The 20,046-nt window shown below is 43.5% G+C and overlaps 3 protein-coding genes and 1 long non-coding RNA gene across 8 annotated transcripts in view; 1 reads left to right on the top strand and 3 right to left on the bottom strand.

Annotated features, from left to right (window-relative positions):
* Positions 1 to 1,170: 1,170 nt before the first annotated feature.
* On the bottom strand, positions 1,171 to 3,528 carry LOC117579662 (carnitine O-palmitoyltransferase 2, mitochondrial). Its single transcript, XM_034265645.1, has 3 exons — positions 2,385 to 3,528; positions 1,526 to 2,320; positions 1,171 to 1,460 (listed from the first exon to the last, which is right to left on the bottom strand). The coding sequence occupies exons 1-3, from the start codon at positions 3,446 to 3,448 to the stop codon at positions 1,298 to 1,300; spliced, it is 2,022 nt and encodes a 673-aa protein (XP_034121536.1). The 5' UTR covers positions 3,449 to 3,528; the 3' UTR covers positions 1,171 to 1,297.
* A 10,166-nt stretch (positions 3,529 to 13,694) lies between these two features.
* LOC117580363 (odorant receptor 63a) lies at positions 13,695 to 15,509 on the bottom strand. Its single transcript, XM_034266893.1, has 10 exons — positions 15,379 to 15,509; positions 15,221 to 15,317; positions 15,022 to 15,166; positions 14,772 to 14,966; positions 14,609 to 14,713; positions 14,379 to 14,544; positions 14,215 to 14,320; positions 14,048 to 14,152; positions 13,809 to 13,964; positions 13,695 to 13,751 (listed from the first exon to the last, which is right to left on the bottom strand). The coding sequence occupies exons 1-10, from the start codon at positions 15,507 to 15,509 to the stop codon at positions 13,695 to 13,697; spliced, it is 1,263 nt and encodes a 420-aa protein (XP_034122784.1).
* Positions 15,510 to 16,178: 669 nt separating this feature from the next.
* LOC117580359 (potassium voltage-gated channel protein Shab) overlaps positions 16,179 to 20,046 on the bottom strand; it is a 53,180-nt gene continuing 49,312 nt past the window's right edge. For all 5 annotated transcript variants that reach the window (XM_034266891.1, XM_034266881.1, XM_034266884.1 and 2 more), the window contains 3 exons: positions 19,841 to 20,034; positions 19,458 to 19,767; positions 16,179 to 18,743 (listed from right to left, as the gene is read on the bottom strand). In XM_034266891.1, coding sequence (XP_034122782.1) covers positions 18,481 to 18,743; positions 19,458 to 19,767; positions 19,841 to 20,034 — 767 coding nt within the window. In that variant the 3' untranslated portion in view covers positions 16,179 to 18,480. The remainder of the gene's footprint in view (positions 18,744 to 19,457; positions 19,768 to 19,840; positions 20,035 to 20,046) is intronic.
* The window catches only part of LOC117580364, an 80,466-nt gene continuing 77,253 nt past the window's right edge, over positions 16,834 to 20,046 (top strand). Inside the window, exon 1 of the long non-coding RNA XR_004573563.1 lies at positions 16,834 to 16,880. This is a non-coding gene — a long non-coding RNA (uncharacterized LOC117580364). The remainder of the gene's footprint in view (positions 16,881 to 20,046) is intronic.

Genomic DNA, 20,046 nt, shown 5'->3' with positions numbered 1-20,046 from the left:
GCCACATGTCGCCTGTCCTCGGCCAGTCCTGAGTGACTCTTGCCACAACTATGCATGTAACTAACGAGGTAGAGGGACAGACGAAGATGGACAGACAGTCGAGTCTCATTTTTGAATAATTTAATGAGCTGCCTGCCTGCTGCTCTGGTGACATCGGCGGCGGCGTATGCGCAATATTAAATCCTGGCGACCGCACATTTATCATGCTCCCAACCCATCGTCCCTCAGGCACACACATGCCACACAGTCCATACAAAAACCCCACAGCACCGCATCCCTTTATGCGGCGCCAGTTTAATATGTTTTTAATTGTCCGCCACTGGCAAGGAGCGAATCTACTTGACTTTAATGACCTCCTCGGAGTTGGGAGTCGGGTAGTCTCGTCGCATCCTTTTGTGGGTGGAGGAGGATGTCTCTTATTTAATTTTTTAATGCCTCTCATTAAGGCCAAAGGCGGAATCGGATATAAACTGCAAGGAACAACAACAACCGAGCCGTTAAGCAAGTTAATTAATTTTTACAGCAACGAGACAGGTTTAACAAGCAAACGAAAAATTTGGCTATAAATCAACTGATAATGTCAGCACATTTAGCGACAGCCACTTTCCCCCTCCTCGGGCAATATTTTGATAAACTTTCGCCATGTTTAGCTGCAAGTTCTCTCGATTGACGTGCGTGTGTGTGCGGCGGAGTGGGGCACAAATCAAAAACTAACAACTTTTCCACGAGCCCCAGCAATGTGACGATAGTTTGCAAAAGGGTCGAGTCGGGTCGGGTCGGGTCTGTTTTCTGTTTCCTTTAATCAGCAGCAAAGGCCTAATGCATTGGGGGGGCTTCCTGCACGGACTTCACTCCGTGTCCAAGTGCTGTGACAATGGAAGGTCAAAGTTTACACGCACACACATTCCAAGAAGGAAAGCCTTCCACTCAAAAAGGGTCGTTGTTTTTGTTAGTTTAAACTTGAGAAATAAGTTCCATGCCTGCGCCTGAGCCTCTGGCAAAGGTTTTCTTAAATACTTAAAGAATTTGTTGTAGAATTATTTGTTAGTTTTTCTGCAGTTTAAAACTGAATTAGTTTGTGTTATATGGCCAGGCTTTTCCATCGATTGGCTAATTTATTATAGAAGCCAGGCAAAAAATGGCCACTGCCTCTGGTTGGGGGGCTTTGAATATTTTTCAGTCGATATTTAATCTATAAATTGTAGAGCTTGGAATAACATATTGCTGGTGGCAAAGGGCATAAATCTCATTCTAGGTTTAAAGCCATAAAGTTGGGACGGGTCTTAGGATGGATCCACTATTTGTTCTCCTTGTTGCCGCTGGAGCTGCTGCTGCTCTCCTTGATGACGGCACATATTTTATCGAATGCCGATTCCAGGCTATCAATAAACAGCTTGCCCTCGGCCTGCTGCTTGTACGTGGTGACAATTGCGCCAGCAAATTCATTCTGAATCGAATAGCTACAAAGATACAGAGAGAATGAATCAAAAGATGTTCCAATAAATAAAGTTCCTCTGTCCCTTACCCAATGCCAAAGCCATTCTTGACCACAGGGCCAAAGGAGCCCGCCAGCAGGGCATCCGAACCGAGTGTTGAGGTGCTGATAATGTTATTGTTGATGCGCTGATAGGCGTCAGTCTCGTATAGCTCGGGTATGGGCAATCCCTCACGCTGTGCGGTCTGCCTTAGCGCAAACAAATGCCGATCGAAGCCCTGTCCCATGGCCGCCTCCTTCGTCAGCTGACCGTGCACCTTGCTGCACTTGTCGATCATGGCACGCAGCTCGCCGGCACTCGGCTTGCTCCTCGCCGGCTGCAGCACAGCCTCGCAAAAGTCCCGCGTGGCCGTCGTGCAGGGACGCATCGTCTCGGTGCGGCCATGTCGGAAGGCGGAGGTGCTGCAGGACTCGTAGCTGCCCACATAGCCGTCAAAGGCCTGGCGATGTGCCAGCTGGAAGGATAGCTGAATGATGGAGTCGGGACTCAGGCCGTACTGCTTGCAGGTCAGCTTGTTCAGGTGCGAATAACGCAGCAGATGCATGTCCAGGCTGTCCACAATGGCCGCGTTCTTGGCATAGGCCTGCTCCACGGCCGATTTGGTCACTTCATCGAACTCAAAGTTGATGGGCCGCACATTGCCAAAGTCACCTTCAGCGGGTGTGTGCACCGTCTCCGTGGACACGAATGGCTGCTGCAGCGTGTCCTTGTAGAGCTCATTGAAGTAGCGCAGCACAGCGACACCATCGCCCCAGGAATGCTCGAAATTAATGGCCGTCGTGCCATCAGCGCTGATCAGCAGCGAAATTGATTTGTCGAACCAACTAGAAATAAAGGAGGAACAAAGATTAGGACAACAAATGGTAGAGAGGGTGACCTTGGCCCTACCGATTCTGCGCCTTGCCTGCCAGCAAATGCTTGAGCAGCGGCTCCTGGCTGTTTTCGTTGTAAATGCCATCCTCCTCGGCGTCCAGACAAACGCAAAACAGAGCAGCATCCACCTCGCTCTGCAGCAGATCTGCGTTCTTCGGATTGAGCACAAAATTTGCCCTGCTCTTGGCCCATTCATCGCGCTGTGAGGCCGTCAGCACGCCCAGCGGCACAGCAGCAGCCTCGCGCTCCGAGTCTAGCCTTAGGACAGCCTTCAGTCTGCCCAGAATCACGCTGGGACTCTCAATGTAGCCGCTGGAGTCGAGCACATTCACGGCGTACATGTGACCGCGTCGCATCACCAGAATGTGCTTGGACTCAGGCGACTGCACAAGCTCGTCCTTGCCCAGACGGGGAATGCGCGAGGTGCCAAACAGACGATTGTACTGGCTCATGTCCAGGGGGAAGGCCTTGAATGCGTAGGAGGCGTAGGTGGCAAAGGCCTTGGGCGCCACCTTCATCCAGCGTCGATAGCTGGCCGTGTCGCTCTTCTTGGCATTCATGTGGTACACCTCCGGCTCCAGCAGATCGGCCTGCAGCGAGCGCCAGAAGCGCAGCGAGCTGATGATCACATTGGTGGCACGCACCACTTGTTGCTGGTACTCCGGCCGCGTGTCGCTCTTCATCACCAGCAGCGGATTGTAGTTGAGGGGCAGGGGCGCACGATCGGCCAGGTACATGTCGAACCATGGCTGGGATATGTAGCTGGTGTGCTTGTTCTCCGCATCGTGGGCCTTCAGCTTGGCGTGCAGCTCCATGCCGATGCCCTGGCGGAACTGCTCCACCACCTGCTGCGTGCGTCCATGCTCCTGGGGCGTCAGCAGTGGCTGCACAGCGGCCAGGAAACGCTGGCAAGTGTTCTCCAGCAGAGGTATGGGCAGCCGGGGCAGCGAGCGCTGAAAGTAGAGCGTCGGCAGCTTCGAACACTGCAGATACTGATAGTGCTGGCCGTGCGTTGTCGTTGTCCGTGAGGAGTTGGTGGATAGAAAGGAGAGATTCCTGTTCACCTTTGCCCTAAACATCTTGGCCGTTTTTTAGTTATTGTTTAAACGTCGTGTCAAAGTCCAAACCGGAGCAGCAGCAGCAACAACAAACAATACAAGCGAAAGCAAAGCGAAGAAAAGCAACAGCTGGTCGAGATCTGGTCGATCAGCTGATCGCTGTCATCGATATATCGATTGCATGCGATGGCTGCGCGCCACACTTGGGGATGGTAGCGAGAGAATTTGAATTTGAAATTAGCGGTTGGGAATTTAATGTTGAAATTAATTAACATTTTCATTCTTTGGAATTTCATTTAATTTCAATTTTAGTATTTGGAATTTAATATAATTTCAATATTTTTTACTAGGAATTGAACTTAAATTTTAATAATTGAAATTTATTACTTAAAATTGATTTGAAGCTATTAAAATTTAATGCTTAAATCTAAATTTTAAGCTGCAAATCGAATTGTATTAATTTGAATTTAATTTGTGAGATTTTAATATTAAATTAATTTAAATTTAATTATTTTGAATATTTAACATTAAATTTGTATTTTTAAATTGAATTTTTGCAAATAAATACAATTTTTTAAATTTAAATTTAAATATTTGCAAAGTAACTTAACTTAAATTTAATTAAATAATTAATAAATTTAATTCATGAATTTTAACTTGAATTTAAATTGAATTAATTTGAATTAAATTCACGGAATTTGAATTTTAAATAAATTTAAATGCAATTATTTGGAATTACTTAAAATTTAATGAAATTAAAATTTGGAATATAATATTTTAAGTGTTAAAAACGGCCAGCAACAAATGTCTATGCTGCCTTAAATATTAATACAGTCAATTGGCCAACCCCTTTAAATTCCACACAGGCCAATAACAATTACCCATCGATTTGTGTAGGAATTGGTTGGATTCGAAGGTGCCTCAAAGTGCTTAAGCGTACTTTCACCTTTCGTCTCCGAGTCGTCTCCGAGTCGTCTCCGACTTCGACTTCGACTCTGACCTGACCCGTTGGATAAACACGTATTTGTTTGCATTTGCCGTTTATTTGTTTGCTTTGCTCTTCCCGTTTTTGGTGTCTCGTCGTCTCTGGCGGTCAAGAGCGGGTCTCCTGCGGGGTTTTTATTCCACCGGATTTGACGGTCACTGTACCCAGGTGTGCCAAAATAAAATTAGGAATGAAATGAAAATTCGCATACAATTTGTATGCTTTGTCGAATTTAACGAGCGCGCAAACCGTCTGCCCATCGATTTCTGTTCGCTGTACAATTTTTACTCCACCACACAAACGCTTAAATTAAGTAAAGTGTCCAGGGAATCCTCCCAGCATTCCCAATTCCATTCGCAAACATTTGCATAAGAGGTAATAAGTTTGGGGAAAGCGGAGATACGGATGTTGGATGTGGGATGTGGGATGTCGATGTGGATGCGGATGGGTTGCAGTGTAATTGGGCGAAGTGAAATTGCGTTAATATTTAACCAGCGAGCAAGAGTGCAAAAGTGAAGCGCATTAAAACGGAACACGGATACGCCGTTGCTCTCAAGTCCTTGGCGGAAAAGTGCGAAATTATGCGAAATGGAATGGCAGAAACCCTTTTTCCGCCCCCGCTGAATTATGAATGTGGCTGGCTGTTATGTTTCAATGTTGAATGTTGGCCAAAAGGTCAGACATCGAGGAGGTTTTGTCAGCGTGAAAACAAACCAAAATTTAAATGGAAAATCCTTGTGTGATTTCACTTTGAAATTGCTTTCCCATTAATGTCAGTTTAAATTTAAAATTATTGTAATTCAAAATGAGATTTAATGAGATTTCCGCTGCTCTGTGATGACAGCAGAATATTAATATTGAAATACCAATTAATCACAAATAAGCTTTAAGTACAATAATATTGTCAATAATTATTGACACAAGAAATTCATAAAGCAAAAAAAATCAAAAAATTGTTTAAGCCTCATTGAGTTTTGGTTATCCGTTAAGTGAAATTGCAAATAATTAAAATAGTACAAAAAAAATAAATTGTATGTGTGCTATAATTAATTCATTTATTTATTTATTTCAACGCGCTTATTAATGAGTGTCCATTCAAGAGCCCTTTTCGCCCAGTGGGAAATCTATTCAAGGTAGTCCGTGAAGGGAAAATAATGATGAACAAAAAATGTGAATGAACCCCGGAGCTCATTAAGAGCAAACAAAAAATGAAACGAGAGGTAGAAAAGTTTTAACTGTCGCCGGCAGATGCGAAAAAATGCCATAAAGAGCCATACAAAACAAAAAATAGCCCTAAAAATACGCATTTTGTATAGCGAAAATCAACATTTGTTTTCAGTCCGAGTCCGAGTCGCAGTCCCCGTCCCCGTCCCAGCCCCAGCGTTGACAATAAACTGTTTGACCATTCCAGCACGCACAGCTTGAACGGGGATGCCTTTGGCCGTAAAGAAAAAACACAAACAGTCCAGAAGGTGTTCCAGGTGAAAAGAGTTAACAGGAAAATTCCATTTCCATTTCCCCCTTTCGTGATGACAATGGCAAATGGCAGCGGCTGTCCAAGGTCTGGGTTGTGGCAGACGACACCCATTTGCATAGATGGCTCAGCATTTTTGCTGGTATCCCATGTAGAGATATTCCATTCAAGCAAAAATCATCGCCATTGACATCGACATGGCAAATGGCAGGCGTTGACAGGACCAAGAAATTGTGGCAATAACTCAGGCCCAGGCCGCACTGAACACAGTCAGGATTAAAAAGCTAAATCAGAGACAGCAAAGAGAGCGGGTAGAGGGTGAAATGTAAGACAGGAATCTTGTCGAATTCCGGCTTGTATCCGCTGTGCCATGTCAAGGAGCCGCAGGCTGTCAAAAAAAATTCAAATTTAATTCCTCATCTTGTCTGGGGGGGAGGGGCACCGCATGCGAAATAAAGCCTACAACACACCCACGCTGTGATGTCGATGTTGTCTTGAAGATGGCAAAATAATGAACCACAATCTGCGGCAGCCTGCAATTATGCCAGAGCATGTTAATTTACAGAGGAATTTCGCTTGCTTCCATTGAGGTTCACTCGAGTGAGCTCATAATTGCAGCAACATTTAGTGGACTTTGAACCCTCCACGCGACACAAATTTTGCTTGTTAATTTATGGTCAGCTGCAGACGTTGACCAGCAACTACCACTACCAATTAATATATGCTGCACAGCGACTGGGACAGGGTTCAATCAGTGGCCACAGAGTTTATTGATACTCGCATCGTATCCTGCCTTTTTTGTCTGTCAATTATGGCCACGGGGAAAAGGGGTCAAGCGTCTGGGGAAATGTTTGCTTTAATGTCATAATGTGTCAATATTGTAATTAAATGTTGAGTATTCGTTTGGCAGAAGCAACAATTTCTGAACTTAATTCAGAGATAATTTCAGATAATAATTTTCAAACGAAACTGAAAAATATTCACGGATTTGCTCTCTAAATGTTTTCTTGTGCCATGCAATGTCTCTCTGAATGTTGGCTTCAATTATGCTTAAATGGTAACACAGCTTAAATATCTTTTTCGGGATAACCCAAACCCATTCGAAGCCAAGCGATTTCAAGTATTTATGGCCACATTCAAATGAGCTCAAGCTCTGTGGCAAGAAAACTAATGACACACCCAATTACGCTCCATATCGTCTGTAGACATTGTTCCTCTAATAAGCCGCATAGATGTATGTACGAGTACGTATGTAAATATGTATACATAATATGTAAATGAATGCAAAGTTAACTTTTATTTCCTAATGTTATTCCTTGGACCATTTTTTGATAATGATTTTTCCTAGAAAGGCCAGACAAATTGCTCCTTTCGTTTCGTTTCGTTTCGTTTCGGTTTTTGTTCTTGTGCTTGACTGAGCCCGTACTGGGCTGGTCCGGGCAGATTGCCTTTGCCTTTGCCTTGTCTTTGGGCCGCAGAGCAAAAGCGAATTCATTTTTCACCAGAGCGCCAGAACACAATCATTACGGCCAAACAACACAAGACTGGAGAGCGAGAGAGCGTGCGAGGGGCCACACATTAAATTGTTATAAAGCCATCGTTGAGAGCCATGAGACGCCCCCAAGGAAGCGCAGCCGCCGTCGTCGCCGTCGACATGTGAAGTAGTCAGTCCCCAGTCTACAGTCTCCAGTCTCTATACCCCCAAACCCCCCCGCCCCCCGTGACGACATGTAACTGATGTTGTTTTGTTGTAAATTTAATTTTCCACAGAGCAAAGCTCCTTCTTGCTCGTTAGTGTAGGTCCAGTGTCCTGCCCTGTCCCGGTCTGCACTTTCATCTCGGTCTCCACGTCAGATTAAACTGTTTGATTTCTGTTTCTGTTGCGTGCCGACAAGCGTTTTTCACGAATTTTATGGTCAGCAATTAACAGTTTTCGAGTGCGCTGCCCTGAAGGCATCGTGCCACATGTCGTGCAGCCAGCCATCAATCAGGCTGCGGCGTAGGGTGTGCAGGTGGTGGTTAGAGGTGTGTGGGTGTGTGGGTGTGGCACAACAATCGTAATGGCAATCGGAATGAGGCGGAAATGTGCAAAAATAAATCAAGTTTCACATAATTTATGAAAAAAAGAACTTGCTAAAAATAACTAAAATGGCTGCCCAAAATGCGTCACTCTGCCACACACACACATACACACACACTCTCTCTCTTCTTGCCTGCCATTAGCTGTCTGGCATTTTCAGGTCCTGGGCATGACGCGGCAGGTCAGTCCGTTATTTATTCGCGGATCATTCAAAATATTTGGAATTATTTAAGCATTGAGATATTTTGGCAACCCTACTCAATGGCAAGTCGGCGGGGGAGTAGAGGAGAGTTTAAGGCTGGGGAAAATCCCAGTGAAAAGTGTGGATGAATAGTGGAGAGCAGCGTGTCTGAATGTGAATGCCACACCGATTGATCCAAATGAATTGGAATGGCCTGGCCAGCACTTGCAATTGGTAGGGCGAATTTTCCACCAATAGCTTTTCATTTGGTTTGTTCAATTGGTTGAAAATCAGTGGGGGAGGGCGAACAGACAGATTTACGCGAGTTCAGGCAAAGTTTCGTTCTTCCTTTTTTGTTTTTTGTGGTTGTTGCTGAAATGATTATTGCGGTTGGTGTTTGAATGGGCTTTGAACGGCTCTTGGAATGCTCTGGCAATTGATTTGAATGGCAGTTGGAAATGGAGTTTAGAAATTAAAATCACAATCATTAAATTGCCCATTAAAATGATGCATAAATATAAGAGCTTTAAATGAGTATTTGCATCATTTATGTTGATCCTTTCCATAGAATTTTATATTATTATATATTTTTGCCCCTTTGTTAACCAAAATAGAATCCAAAGCCAATCAAATTCAAAGCCGCACAAGCACAAGCCTTGGGAAAATTGCCTGCTTTCTTTTTTGAAATAAATAAACATTTATTTGCATGCAGATGGGAGAAAAAAAAAGGGGCTCCTCGGCTGGACTTCCGTTGAATTCTGAGCAGTGGCTGTGCTCTGGGTTGGGTCTCTGATGAATGAAACGCATTCAGCTGCAGCTTAATTTCCGCAACAGAAGAGGGACAAGACAGGAGAGGAGAGGAGAGGAGGGAGCAGGGCTAAAGGGAAGTCCCAACAAATTGAAATGCAATCAAACAAATAAAAGACAGATACAGAAATGGTCGGCACTGAATTATGTATGAAAAGAAGGGAGAGAGAGAGACTTCCACTGGTACTGTTACTGCCACTGCCACTGCCTCTCCTGTTAGTGCATTTTTTTCTGGCAGCACGTGAGTGCATCTTGCCATGAGTCCATGCATTTATTTGCATATTTACCGCAGCTTCTTCTCCTGCCCACTACCTTGACACACTGCAGATGCCTCAGAATTTACTGGATTTGCATTGACTCCGGGCATGGGCTTTCCATGCCAGCACGACACGGCTTCCACTTACACATGTCGGACTGTGACTGGTTCCGAGTGGTGCTGGTGCTGAGCCTCGCATGCAAATTGCTTCGTCCTGCCAGTTGTCAGCTTAACTCCCAGCTCTCCCCATACATGTACATATATCCTTCGAACAGCAATCAATCTGGCTAAATGGAATGCTCGAGTTTCTCCCATTCAGAGAACTGATTTGCATACGCTTTTCCATTCAATGTGTGAGCGGAATGTTGGGACATTGCACAAATAGCAGATCAACATAATTCAGTGGTTAAATAGACAGCTGTTAGATGGGCAAAGAGAAATCTCTACACAATGCTCAAGATTTGGTTCTTGGAATTAGGTCGGGCAGTGTGATGTTTTGGCAGCCTAAAGGCCTCAGACACAGCAGCCCCTTAAATGTTACACGAACGCATAATAATTGCTTTTCCTGTCTGCCTCTTTGCTGTGGAGGGAAGAAAAAACTCCACTTCAGAGCTACTGAGTCTGAAATTTATGGCCAAAAACTGAAACATTCAGCCAAAATATTTGCTCCGAGAGTGCAAATAGAAAAAAGAATTTTTTTTTGTGTTTAAATATATTTATTTTTATTTAATAAATAGCATTAAATATTCAATTAATATATTTAAACTTTTAAATTAATATTTTCTTTTTTAATGTAAATCTTTTAATATTTAAAATAAATATTTTCGACTTTAAAGGTAATGTTTTTATATTTAAAATAAATATTTCCATTTTTAAAGCAAATATATTTTGCATAAATTAAATTTTTTATATTTATTTCATTTTTATAATATATTTTCTATTTTATTTTATATTTTGAATAAATTAAAGCTATTTACAATAAATATTTTGATTTTTAAATAACATATTTTCACATTACAATTAAATATAAATATCCCATAAATCCTCAATTTATTTCATTATATTTAAACATTTTAAAGTGTTTTATATATAAATTAAATATGAAATATATGGAATAAGTATTTTTAATATATAATCCGATAAAATTCTATTTCATTTCAATATTATTGCATTAAAAAAATGGAATATTAAATTCTATTAAGGCTTCCCCTACTTTTCTCTCTGTGCAGCTGCTTGTGTAGCTTTAAATTCATTTATTAACTCGTCTTTGAATAAGAAAGTTTTTGGCAGTGTCTGGAATTCATCTTCCCTGGCGCGTAACTCGGTGTAAATGTAGTTTGTATAATTTAAGAGTATGAAATTTTGGTCTACCGACCGGCTTAAGTGTGAGCCGCAATAAAGTTGCCTGTCGGGCGCTGCATATCGCGTAAAGTGGGTAAAGTTTTTGTGTGTCTGCCACAGAGCTGTGGGGAAAAGTGCTAGCTGGTATTTGCCACTACCTTCTTGTTGCCACTGGGTTTAATATAACAATTGAGCAGCGTACTTGGCGCTGCTGCTGTCCTTGCTGCTGTTGGTTTCGCTCTTCATTTGGTCTGTAAATGTGAGAAGGCAAAGGCGGAGCAGCTGTGGGAGTGAAGGCGGCAAAAATGCCGCGAATGGAGATGGAAATGGAGATGGAAACGCGGCTCCAGCAGCTTAGCGCTAATTCCCATGAAACTCAAACGAATGTGCAGGATAGTAAGTAGAAAAACACACACCAGACAACACACAGCCAGAGTGTGAGTAAAAAAGAGAGAGATAGAGAGAGAGAGGCACGCATAACTAGGGAGTATCAAGTGCCATTCTCGCATGACTAAGTTGGGAGCGAAATTAAAAAAGAAATTGCATGGAAAAAACATCGCAAGAGGATGCGAAACACTGGAACACAAGGGCGTCAGGGGATGCGTCACTCCTTTGCTTAAAGTGCAGCGAATTAAATATTGCCAGGCACCAGAGAAAAGGTCATGCAACACGCCTCTGAAGTGTTTGCAGCACATTGGCAGAGCTTTAAGCTACTCTACCCCCGAGTTGCCTTGGGCAAAGGCTGCGGCACATACACACCACACCTTTTTTTCACACCTCACAAAGCACTTCCTGTAGGCCTCGGACAGGTCTCTCCTCCTCATGCAATCTGCATGGAAATTTCACCACGTCCCAGCTCCGAAATGGATGCCTCTGCTTTTTGTGTCTTTTGTTCGTTCGGGTTTTGGCCAACAGTTTAGACATTCTTGGGGGGAAATTGCATTTGCCTTGGACTGCGGCCCCCCCCCAAATTCATTTAAACTAAATTGGTTTGCCAGCCTTTATGCAAAGATTGTTCAAGGCTGACTGCCAGTTGCTCAACTTAATTTACATTACAAAAATGTCCAACTTCTGCTTGAATAAGTTTCCCAAAATGTTAGGCCACAAAATGAAGCCTAAAATCGGCGATTCCAATAGAGGAAGCCCATAGATATTTGGCAGTGGAAATTTGATGTATATCTAAAGCGTACAATAATAGATGGTGCTTTTGGGTAAAACTACTTAGAGTGTGCTTAAAAGCTGTAGAAAAAATAAAGTCCTAAAGTCGACATATCTTTGCCCAGCACGTACACGCACCCTCCTGCTCCCTGGAGCTGTGCGTGGATCAAAAGGAAGCCCCTCTGCACATATACGTATCCTTATACACATATTAACTCCATTATGGCCAAGACAATCCAGCTAATACAACCAGAAACATAGCCATAGGGAGCGTCGAGCTTGCTGCTTTCCTTTTCTGTTTGGGTTTTGGGTTTTGGGTTTCCCTTTATTCCTAATGCGACAGTCAATCGGATTTGTACAGCAATGCGCTCTCTCTTGGCCATAGATGAGTTTTGTTTGTACCACTGATTACGCATCAAGTGCCAGAGCTGCCACGAAACATAAGCAAATTGTGGACAAATGGTAAAAATACACTTTCTATTCCATTGGGACAGCTATCCTTCTGTGTGTATTGTCGTCTGACATTCTTCGCATTTGTCAATATGTGAGCGGACATGGTCAAACATGAAAGGACCTTCCTGCATGTAAAAAAAAACACACACACACAAATGAGGGGTGGTTTTCCGTATGTCATCCTGTGCTTGACTTCCGTTTAATTTTGTGTACGTGTCTGTGTGTGTGTGTGTTTGTTCTCTTTTGTTTAAAATATTCCACGTAATTCGCTTTAATTCGCTCAGCAAGCAAACATCGCTTCAAGTGGATTTGGCTTGCATTTAATTTAATTTCTGCACATTACGCACACGACTCGATGGCACTCAATCGCCTGCCAGTTTACGTACGAATGAATCTTCATTATTGCCTCCTGGAATGTTGGGAGTACTTGAAGTTTCTGTTCCTTGGCATTTTCCCAGTGCACTTATCATGTTGCCTTGCTGCCTTTTTGGCCATAGACATCTTCATTGTCTTTAGCTGCAAAAGCTGCGTTCAAGAGTGGAAAATATTCTCAACCTGACGCTGCCTTCCCTTGCCTTAATGAGCGCCGCCAAACTGTAGCTCTAATTGAACAATTACAAGCGGGGGCCAAGAGGTTTCCGCTTGCGCTAATATATGACTAAGTATTTCCATGGCAGCAGCGCTTCCAACAATGCATAAAGTGCTGTACGAGTAGTCCTTGAATAAATATGGAGACAAAATAAAAAAACACAACATAAAAGCCCGAAAAAGAGCAGCTGCCAAACAAAAAGACAGACAGCGAGAGAGTGAGGGAGTGCGATATATAAACAGCTAAAGAATATTCATGTGCCTCAATAAACCCCAAAAGAAAAGATGTCCTTTTCGCGCAGCTCCCCCCGGTTCCATCTATGTCCTGGAGCATTAAAGTGCTGCCCGAGAATGATAAAAGTTGAAGAAAGAAACTCAAACAAAAAATGGATATAAATAAAAGGCAAAGGAAACAGCAAACGTGCATTAAAAATATTGCAAGGGACAGAAAACAGCACAAGCAGGAAAGGACTCGAGCGGTCCCACTAGAATGGATAGAAAGATAGATAGATACAGATACAAAGATACATAGATACACACTGTACTGCTGACAATTAAAGTACAGGCTGGGCAGCAGGCAGCGGAGGGAAGACATTTAAAGCGGACAACATTAAGACAATGGCCGGATGAATGGCAAAATAAATAAAATTGATTAGAAATGGGAATGTGAAATCGATGCCAGGCGCCCGACGACAGCTACAGCTACAGCGACAGCTCCTTCTGGCTGCTGGCTGCTTATCTGACGGCCATTTCATTATTTTAATGCAGCAGATGAATCGCTTTTTGCCTCCCCCCCACTCAGCAAAAACTCATCCTGAATTGACTGACTGACAGACAGGGCCAGGCCAGGACGTAGTATTGATTGACAGAGAGCTGTGGCATCCTGTCGACAAGTCTGTGCTGTCTGTAAATAGTATTTATATATTTTATTCAACGTTTTAGCCCTATTTCTCGTTGACATTCTGCAGCAACAGAAAGTACTGTCCACTTGTTCGAACCATCTGCAAATCAATCACATGAAAATGGGTAAAGAAGGGACTTGACTCCACTCCACTCACCGACATTAGGGTAGGCAGTGACATGGGCAGAAACCAGGACACGTCCAGTCGAAAGCAGCGATTCGTGCGCATCAGCATCATGCGAATGAGTTGCCGGAACTCGCGCGACTCCCCATACCAATCGCACGCATAGAACGCACCAGCAATCTGTTCGCTCTGCCCAAAAGAAATAAAGGAAGTAAAAGCCAAAGCGGGATTAGCAGAAAGCGCCTCGATAGAGCTTTCGACTCCACACTCACAGCTGTCGCAAATCGCTGGCCATTGTAGCAGTAGACGACAATCTGATAGCCGCTGGCCACCAGGTACATGGTCATCCGGATCGTTGTGATGCTGCTGCTGTTTCCCTGAAATACACAAAAAAAAATATAAGAAAAATGGAAAATGGAATCCCCTCGCCAATGCCTACCAAGCCAACACTCAACTGGAACAGCGCCAGGCCCCAGCCGAACAGGCTGAACAGAAATTGTGCGAGCGTGATGTGACGAAAGCAGTCGTTGACCTCCTCTGCAAAACTGTTCTTTGCAAATGGCTTTAATAGGAGAGCACGGGCGATGCATGCCACTCACTCACCTTGCCACTCGCTGGTATTGATAGATGCAGCAGCGTAGGTACTCCACGCGACGCTCTGGCGGCACTAACGGCGACGTGGCACCGGCAATCATTTCGTTGAGGGACTCCATTAGGCCAACACTGTGCAGGCAGAGCACAATGAAGATGCCATCGAAGCTAACGGCAGCTGTGGGGCGCCAACACAATTAGTAAATCCGTTTGGGGTGTGGCAGGCGACTGGTGCAACTCACTCATGCCACAGATGTACAGGGAACAGGACTCGAGATACATTTGCATGTGGTAGTAGGGAAAGGCCAGACCCTTGTCCGCCCAGCCAGGATAGAGCGAGGGCAAAGCTGCAATGAGCCACAAGGAATTCAGTGGGGCAATTGTCGAAAGACTTTCTGTACTCACGCAGAACAATGTCAAAGGTGCCGGGTGGGCGGGTGAAGTGGCGGTAGAGATTGCTCGCCAACGAGCTAATAAAGTAGTTCGATGTGAGGGCTATGCAGCTGTACAGATAGGTCAAAAGTATGCGTCGTGTGCTGCCCCAATACCGTTGCATAATGTCCGAGACACGTTGACGCAGAGACTCAACCACAGGCAGATCTACAAGGATACAAAAACTGCATTGAAGAATGATCAGAAAAGCAACGAGACTCACCCGAAATGGCGCTGAAGAGCTCACAGCGTTGCAGCAGCTCGTGGCAGCGCGCCTGCCTGAGCAGCTCGTACAGCCTGCGATGGGCATAGACGAAGTACCACATCTTGGCAATCGATGTGAGAAACTGCAGGGCAGTGCTCACAGTCTGTGTGGGGACATTAACGTGGATTGCAGCAGACAGCAGGAGACCCAAACTCACCTCAACTATCTGCGGAATATCCTCTATGTAATGCATAAACATCTGCCAATGTCCGTAGAGGGAAGCCAAGCTGCTCAGACTCAGCACAATGGTCCATCTGCGAAGAGAAACGCTGCTAAAGATTGGCCTATCTGCACATCAAACCACAAGTTACATACACTCTCAATGCCCGATCCCAACGTGTGGGCTTCATTAGGTTAAAGCCCACCGTGTAGGCCAAACGAATCATCTCTCTGATGCTGCGAAAGTTGCGCTTCTCCAGCGCAGCGGCCTCTTCCGGCGAGTACATGTCCGCTAATTGACAGTTAATTGTCCTAATCGGGCATTTATAACCCTGATTAAGCATTAATTATGCATTGGGTAGGTGTTGCTGCGGTGCCACGCCCCATTACGTGAGCACAAAGTTGCATTAAATAATTGAAATAATTTTCTTCATGTGAGTCGTCGGCGGTGAAGTGGGGTGGGTGGGGACACACACCGGCTAATTAGTATGTCACATAATGAGATCTACACCCCGTGAAGGCGCACGCAGGATGCGGCAATTGAAACAAATTAAAGTTCAACGGACTTTTGGGCAACCCAAACCCCAGACCAAGTTGGTTTTTTATTTATCCGAAAGCTTGGGCTGTGGATAAATTCAAGAGCGAAGGAAGCTCCTTTGTAGCTTTTGGTGGGGTTGTTTCCTTGCTTAGACGCTGCCCAACACTAGAAAAAAAGCTTCAAATGTATAACTACATGACATTACATGGACAGCACTTTACACCATGTTTTATGTAAAATGACATTCAACGAATTAGTTCCTGAAAAATCAGCTTAAAATAAATCCAAGCAACTCTCACCCAAAATAAAATCCCCATAAATAAGGTACACCCAAACGAGTATTGAAATATTTTTTGCTCAATGATTTTAGTATTTATTTTCATGACCTTTCGCTCATTTAGATTTGAATACATTTTTGTTTTGTTTTGTGTTTTGTTTATTAAATAAATTGTTGTATGCACCTCGTCAACGATTTTAATGGTATTTTCGGTATTCACTTGTTTGCTGATTTACCAGACACAGATGTTCAAAATGTACTCGTAATTATTGAAATGATTTAAATATTAATAACATTTGTTTGCATTTTTGTTCGCGTTTGCAGTTTTTGTTTCTCTTTGTACAGAATATTTCTAAGCGCTGAAATTAGTTGGGGAACTTGCTGGCTTTCGGGTTTAATAAATATCTTTATATACAAAAGAGGTTTAAAGTTAAGAATTTAATTTATGGGGGGAATGTGGCCGGTGCGCTGTGTGGTGTGTGGTGTATGGTGTATTTGTGCTCATCAAAATCCTGGGCAATTATAATCCTAAATGAAATTTGCTTACAAAAATTCTGCCTTGAATGCGGTTCCAAGCATTTGTCAATAAATACTTAAAATTTGTATCTATATTAAGTCGATTTTCCTTGGCTTTATTTACTACTATATATAAATAGCTGTATGAATAGTTTTTGTTTTGCTTTTGCTTTTTTATTTGTTGTTAACGATTCGAAAAGCGGACGTTGTTGAGACTCTCTTAATACCGTGTCTGTCTCTTAATAAAAGTGCTTTTTGTTTTTCATCTTTTTCTTTACAGATTGTAACTGTGTGGCGCATCCGTGGCCGCTGTCTATGTGTGAGTGGGTGAGTGTGTGTTTTAGTGTTAGTGTAAGTGTGAGCTCGTATTCCATTACTTGATATGTTTCTAAGAGGCTAACAACTTGCAACTCTGGCATGAAACGAAACGATTTAGCAAATTGGACAAGTTCGGTACGGTACTGGGTTCTGTTCTGCCTTATAGAGAGGTCATAAATGCTGCGCACAAAACAAAACTTCCTCTGGGATCGAGGATGGATGTGGAATGTGAATGGGGCTTTGGGGCGGGCGGGGCGTGCTAATTGACTAAATACTTGCGAAACTGGGAGCAGGTCTTACAATTGTATTGCTTACGTATTCGGAGAACAACGGATTCACGAACGAGGGTGTAACAACGATCCTACAACTAACAAACATTACTTTAGTGGGTGGGGACTAGAAACAACAACAACAACAAACAACACATCTATGCATGTAAAATATCCAAGCAGTCGCATTTAAACATAAATTTAAACCTTAGATTCTTTACTTTCTTTAATACATGGCAACCACCAGACATGGACCGAACTCAGGCGAAGGTGGGCGCGTGGGACGGGGTGTGTGTGTGTGTGGGGTTGGTGGGTGTTAAGCACTAACCGAAAAAGCCCTTAAGCACACGCACTTGCATAATACATATTGTATTATATTATATATTTAGTACTATATACATGCAATGTATTTGTTGAGTTTTATAGTTATAGAAACGAACGATTTTTTGTTGACTAATTTATGGTTTTTGAGAACTCGAACGATTTACGATCGAATTTTAAGATCTATGTACATACAGATACAGTTACAGTTACAGTTACATTTACTTTATGCATTTTAGGCTCCAATGCTGATGCTACTTTATAGAGTTTTTCCTACCCAAATCTTTGTTGCAATCCTTTTTTGGCGTTTTCTTGCTATTGCTGCTGGCGGCTTGATTTTTGAAAAATATTTGAGCTATTCCATATGTATGTATCCAATAGATTGTATATGTATGTATATACCATGTAAATATGCGAATTTATGCAATTGCGATGCGGTGTATATACTCCTCTATATATGTATATATATTTGTTTTTATTATAAGTTTGCATTCAAAATATGAATATATTTCTTTTGTCTTTGCTATTTAGGCTTTTGTGGTGATTCTCTCGCTCGCTCTCTCGCTTTGGATTAGGTTATAGCAGCGTAGCTCTCTCTCTCTCTCGCTCGCTCTGAAGGCTGTAAAACTGTAAATGTAAATAAGATTTTTGCTCTCTGTACACGGGCTCTGGCTCTAGTTCGGATTGGCTCTTCGTTTGCTATTATTTACATTACATTTACATTCAATTCGTTTAAGCGTTATCATCATTAGTTGTTTGCTGTTTTATATTTATATTTTGTATGTATTATCCCTAATGCTATACTCCTTCGGCATTCATTCCATCTACACATTCTGTAGCTCCTCCTAAATTACCTCTCGCTGCTGCCTTCATCTGCATCTCAACTAGACTAGGATACTGTTCATTGCTTTTATATAATTCACATTCCATGTTTGCTAACTTTGCTATCACTTTGAGTTTTCCCTTTTGTATCTGTGTGTGTTTTGTTGTGGCTTTTGTGTGTGTGTCTTAACTAATTGCTACGTGGGGGGATCACCGCCTCTGGCACTGGCATCGCCGCTCGTGTCGGCACCATCACGTCGCTGCAGCAGTGCTCTCTGCTCATCATTGGCTTCAGCCTCGCCTTCGGCCTCAGCCTCTGCCTCTGCTTCAGCTTCAGCTTCTGCCTCAGCCTGTGCTTGTGCTTGGCGTTGATCCTCCGTATTCGGCTGGGCAGTTGCTGGAGCTGCGTTCTCCTCGCCTGCACGACTGCTCACTGGCGAGGTGAAGGTCGTCTCCGAGTCTGTGTGGGAAGTGAACGAAAAGATTAGAAATCGGACAGGGAAAATATTTTCTAGAAGTGCTTCCAACAATTATGATGATCAATGCTATACAATAAGCGGCGAATGTGTGTGTGTTTGTGTGTGTTTATGATCAAATTCTAAAGCTTTTAATACATCGATTTGTCTATGGAGGGAACACCACAACAAATAACAAATGGAAATCGTATCGTGGTGCTATACGAAAATCTGTGTGTGGGGGTTTGGAATCTTCCGCAAAGAGTGCGTCAGTGCTGGCATAAGTACACGATATATCGATATTGTTATCGTTATTTTCATCGATCTTTCAATACTAACAGCTGCTTGCTTTTCGCCTGTCACTGCTCCTTTGGGTGTTTCTTGTGGTGGTTGTGTCTGTGTATGTAGGGGGATGTTGTTTTTGGTTGTTGGTGGGTTTCAGAATGCTGCATCGAAGAAGTTTGCTGGTGGGGAGAGGAGGGAGGAAAGTAGAAGAGGTACAGTCGCGATGATCGATGCGTGGTGGTGGTGGGTTGGGGCAAGAGCGAGTCAGCAAGCGAGACAAATATATAGTTATGGATATATATATATATAGACAAAGGAAAGAAAGAGATACAGAATAGGGTAGTTTTTTTTTGTTTTCTTTTTGGATTACTCAGAGACGCGATTAGAAAATAGAGCATTGAAAGAGAGTGGCTGCCACTCCACCGATAACCTACCCAGGCTGCTGTCCCTGGTGTGCTGTCCCTCTGCTGCATAGCCAGCAGATGTGGTGGCGGATGAGCCACTGGCAGCCTGCGAAGCTGCCGTACTGCTGGAGCGTGAGAGGAGCGGCTTGACCTGGCGCAGTGCCTGCTCCTCGGGATAGCGTGGCGTTTGGAACTTGGTTGGCTTCGATGATGATTGCAAGGTCGCAGGTCCTGAGCGTTGGTGCATTAGCGTACGGTGCCTGAGGGGTGGTGGGGATATAGACTTGGCTAAAACTGAATGAGGTAATTTATTCGGTGAGTAATCGCTGCCAGATTCGCCCTGCAAAACGAAAAGATGTGTGTGTGTGTGTGTGGAGGGAAAGAACTTGCTGCACGATTGTAGGGTAACCCACCATAACAGTGCCGTTGTCGGAGACGCCCGAGCCGGACATGTTGTCCGCCAGGAGGCGCTCACTCTCCGGATCGGACAGGACGCGTGAGATATCAGACTTGTTTTTCAGTATCGATTTGGAGCGCCTGTGATGCTCCAGATTGGGTGACGCATCAATCGAGTCTATTGATGAGGAATGCTTGCTCTCGAACTTGGCTGTAAAGAGAA

The sequence above is a fragment of the Drosophila guanche genome, unplaced genomic scaffold (genome assembly GCF_900245975.1).
Source record: "Drosophila guanche unplaced genomic scaffold, DGUA_6, whole genome shotgun sequence".
In the NCBI taxonomy this organism is placed as follows: Eukaryota; Metazoa; Arthropoda; class Insecta; order Diptera; family Drosophilidae; genus Drosophila; species Drosophila guanche.
The sequence above is the reverse complement of the archived record's forward strand: the minus strand, read 5'-3'. Positions and strand labels throughout refer to the sequence as shown.

Coding starts and splice junctions, on each gene's coding strand:
- LOC117579662 (XM_034265645.1), bottom strand. CDS start 3,448: ATGTTTAGGGCAAAGGTGAACAGGAATCTCTCCTTTCTATCCACCAAC. Junction 2,321..2,384: donor GCAGGCAAGGCGCAGAATCG/GTAGGGCCAAGG, acceptor CTTTATTTCTAG/TTGGTTCGACAAATCAATTT. Junction 1,461..1,525: donor AAGAATGGCTTTGGCATTGG/GTAAGGGACAGA, acceptor GTATCTTTGTAG/CTATTCGATTCAGAATGAAT.
- LOC117580363 (XM_034266893.1), bottom strand. CDS start 15,509: ATGTACTCGCCGGAAGAGGCCGCTGCGCTGGAGAAGCGCAACTTTCGC. Junction 14,321..14,378: donor CAATACCAGCGAGTGGCAAG/GTGAGTGAGTGG, acceptor TGCAAAGAACAG/TTTTGCAGAGGAGGTCAACG. Junction 13,752..13,808: donor CACTGCCTACCCTAATGTCG/GTGAGTGGAGTG, acceptor ATTGATTTGCAG/ATGGTTCGAACAAGTGGACA.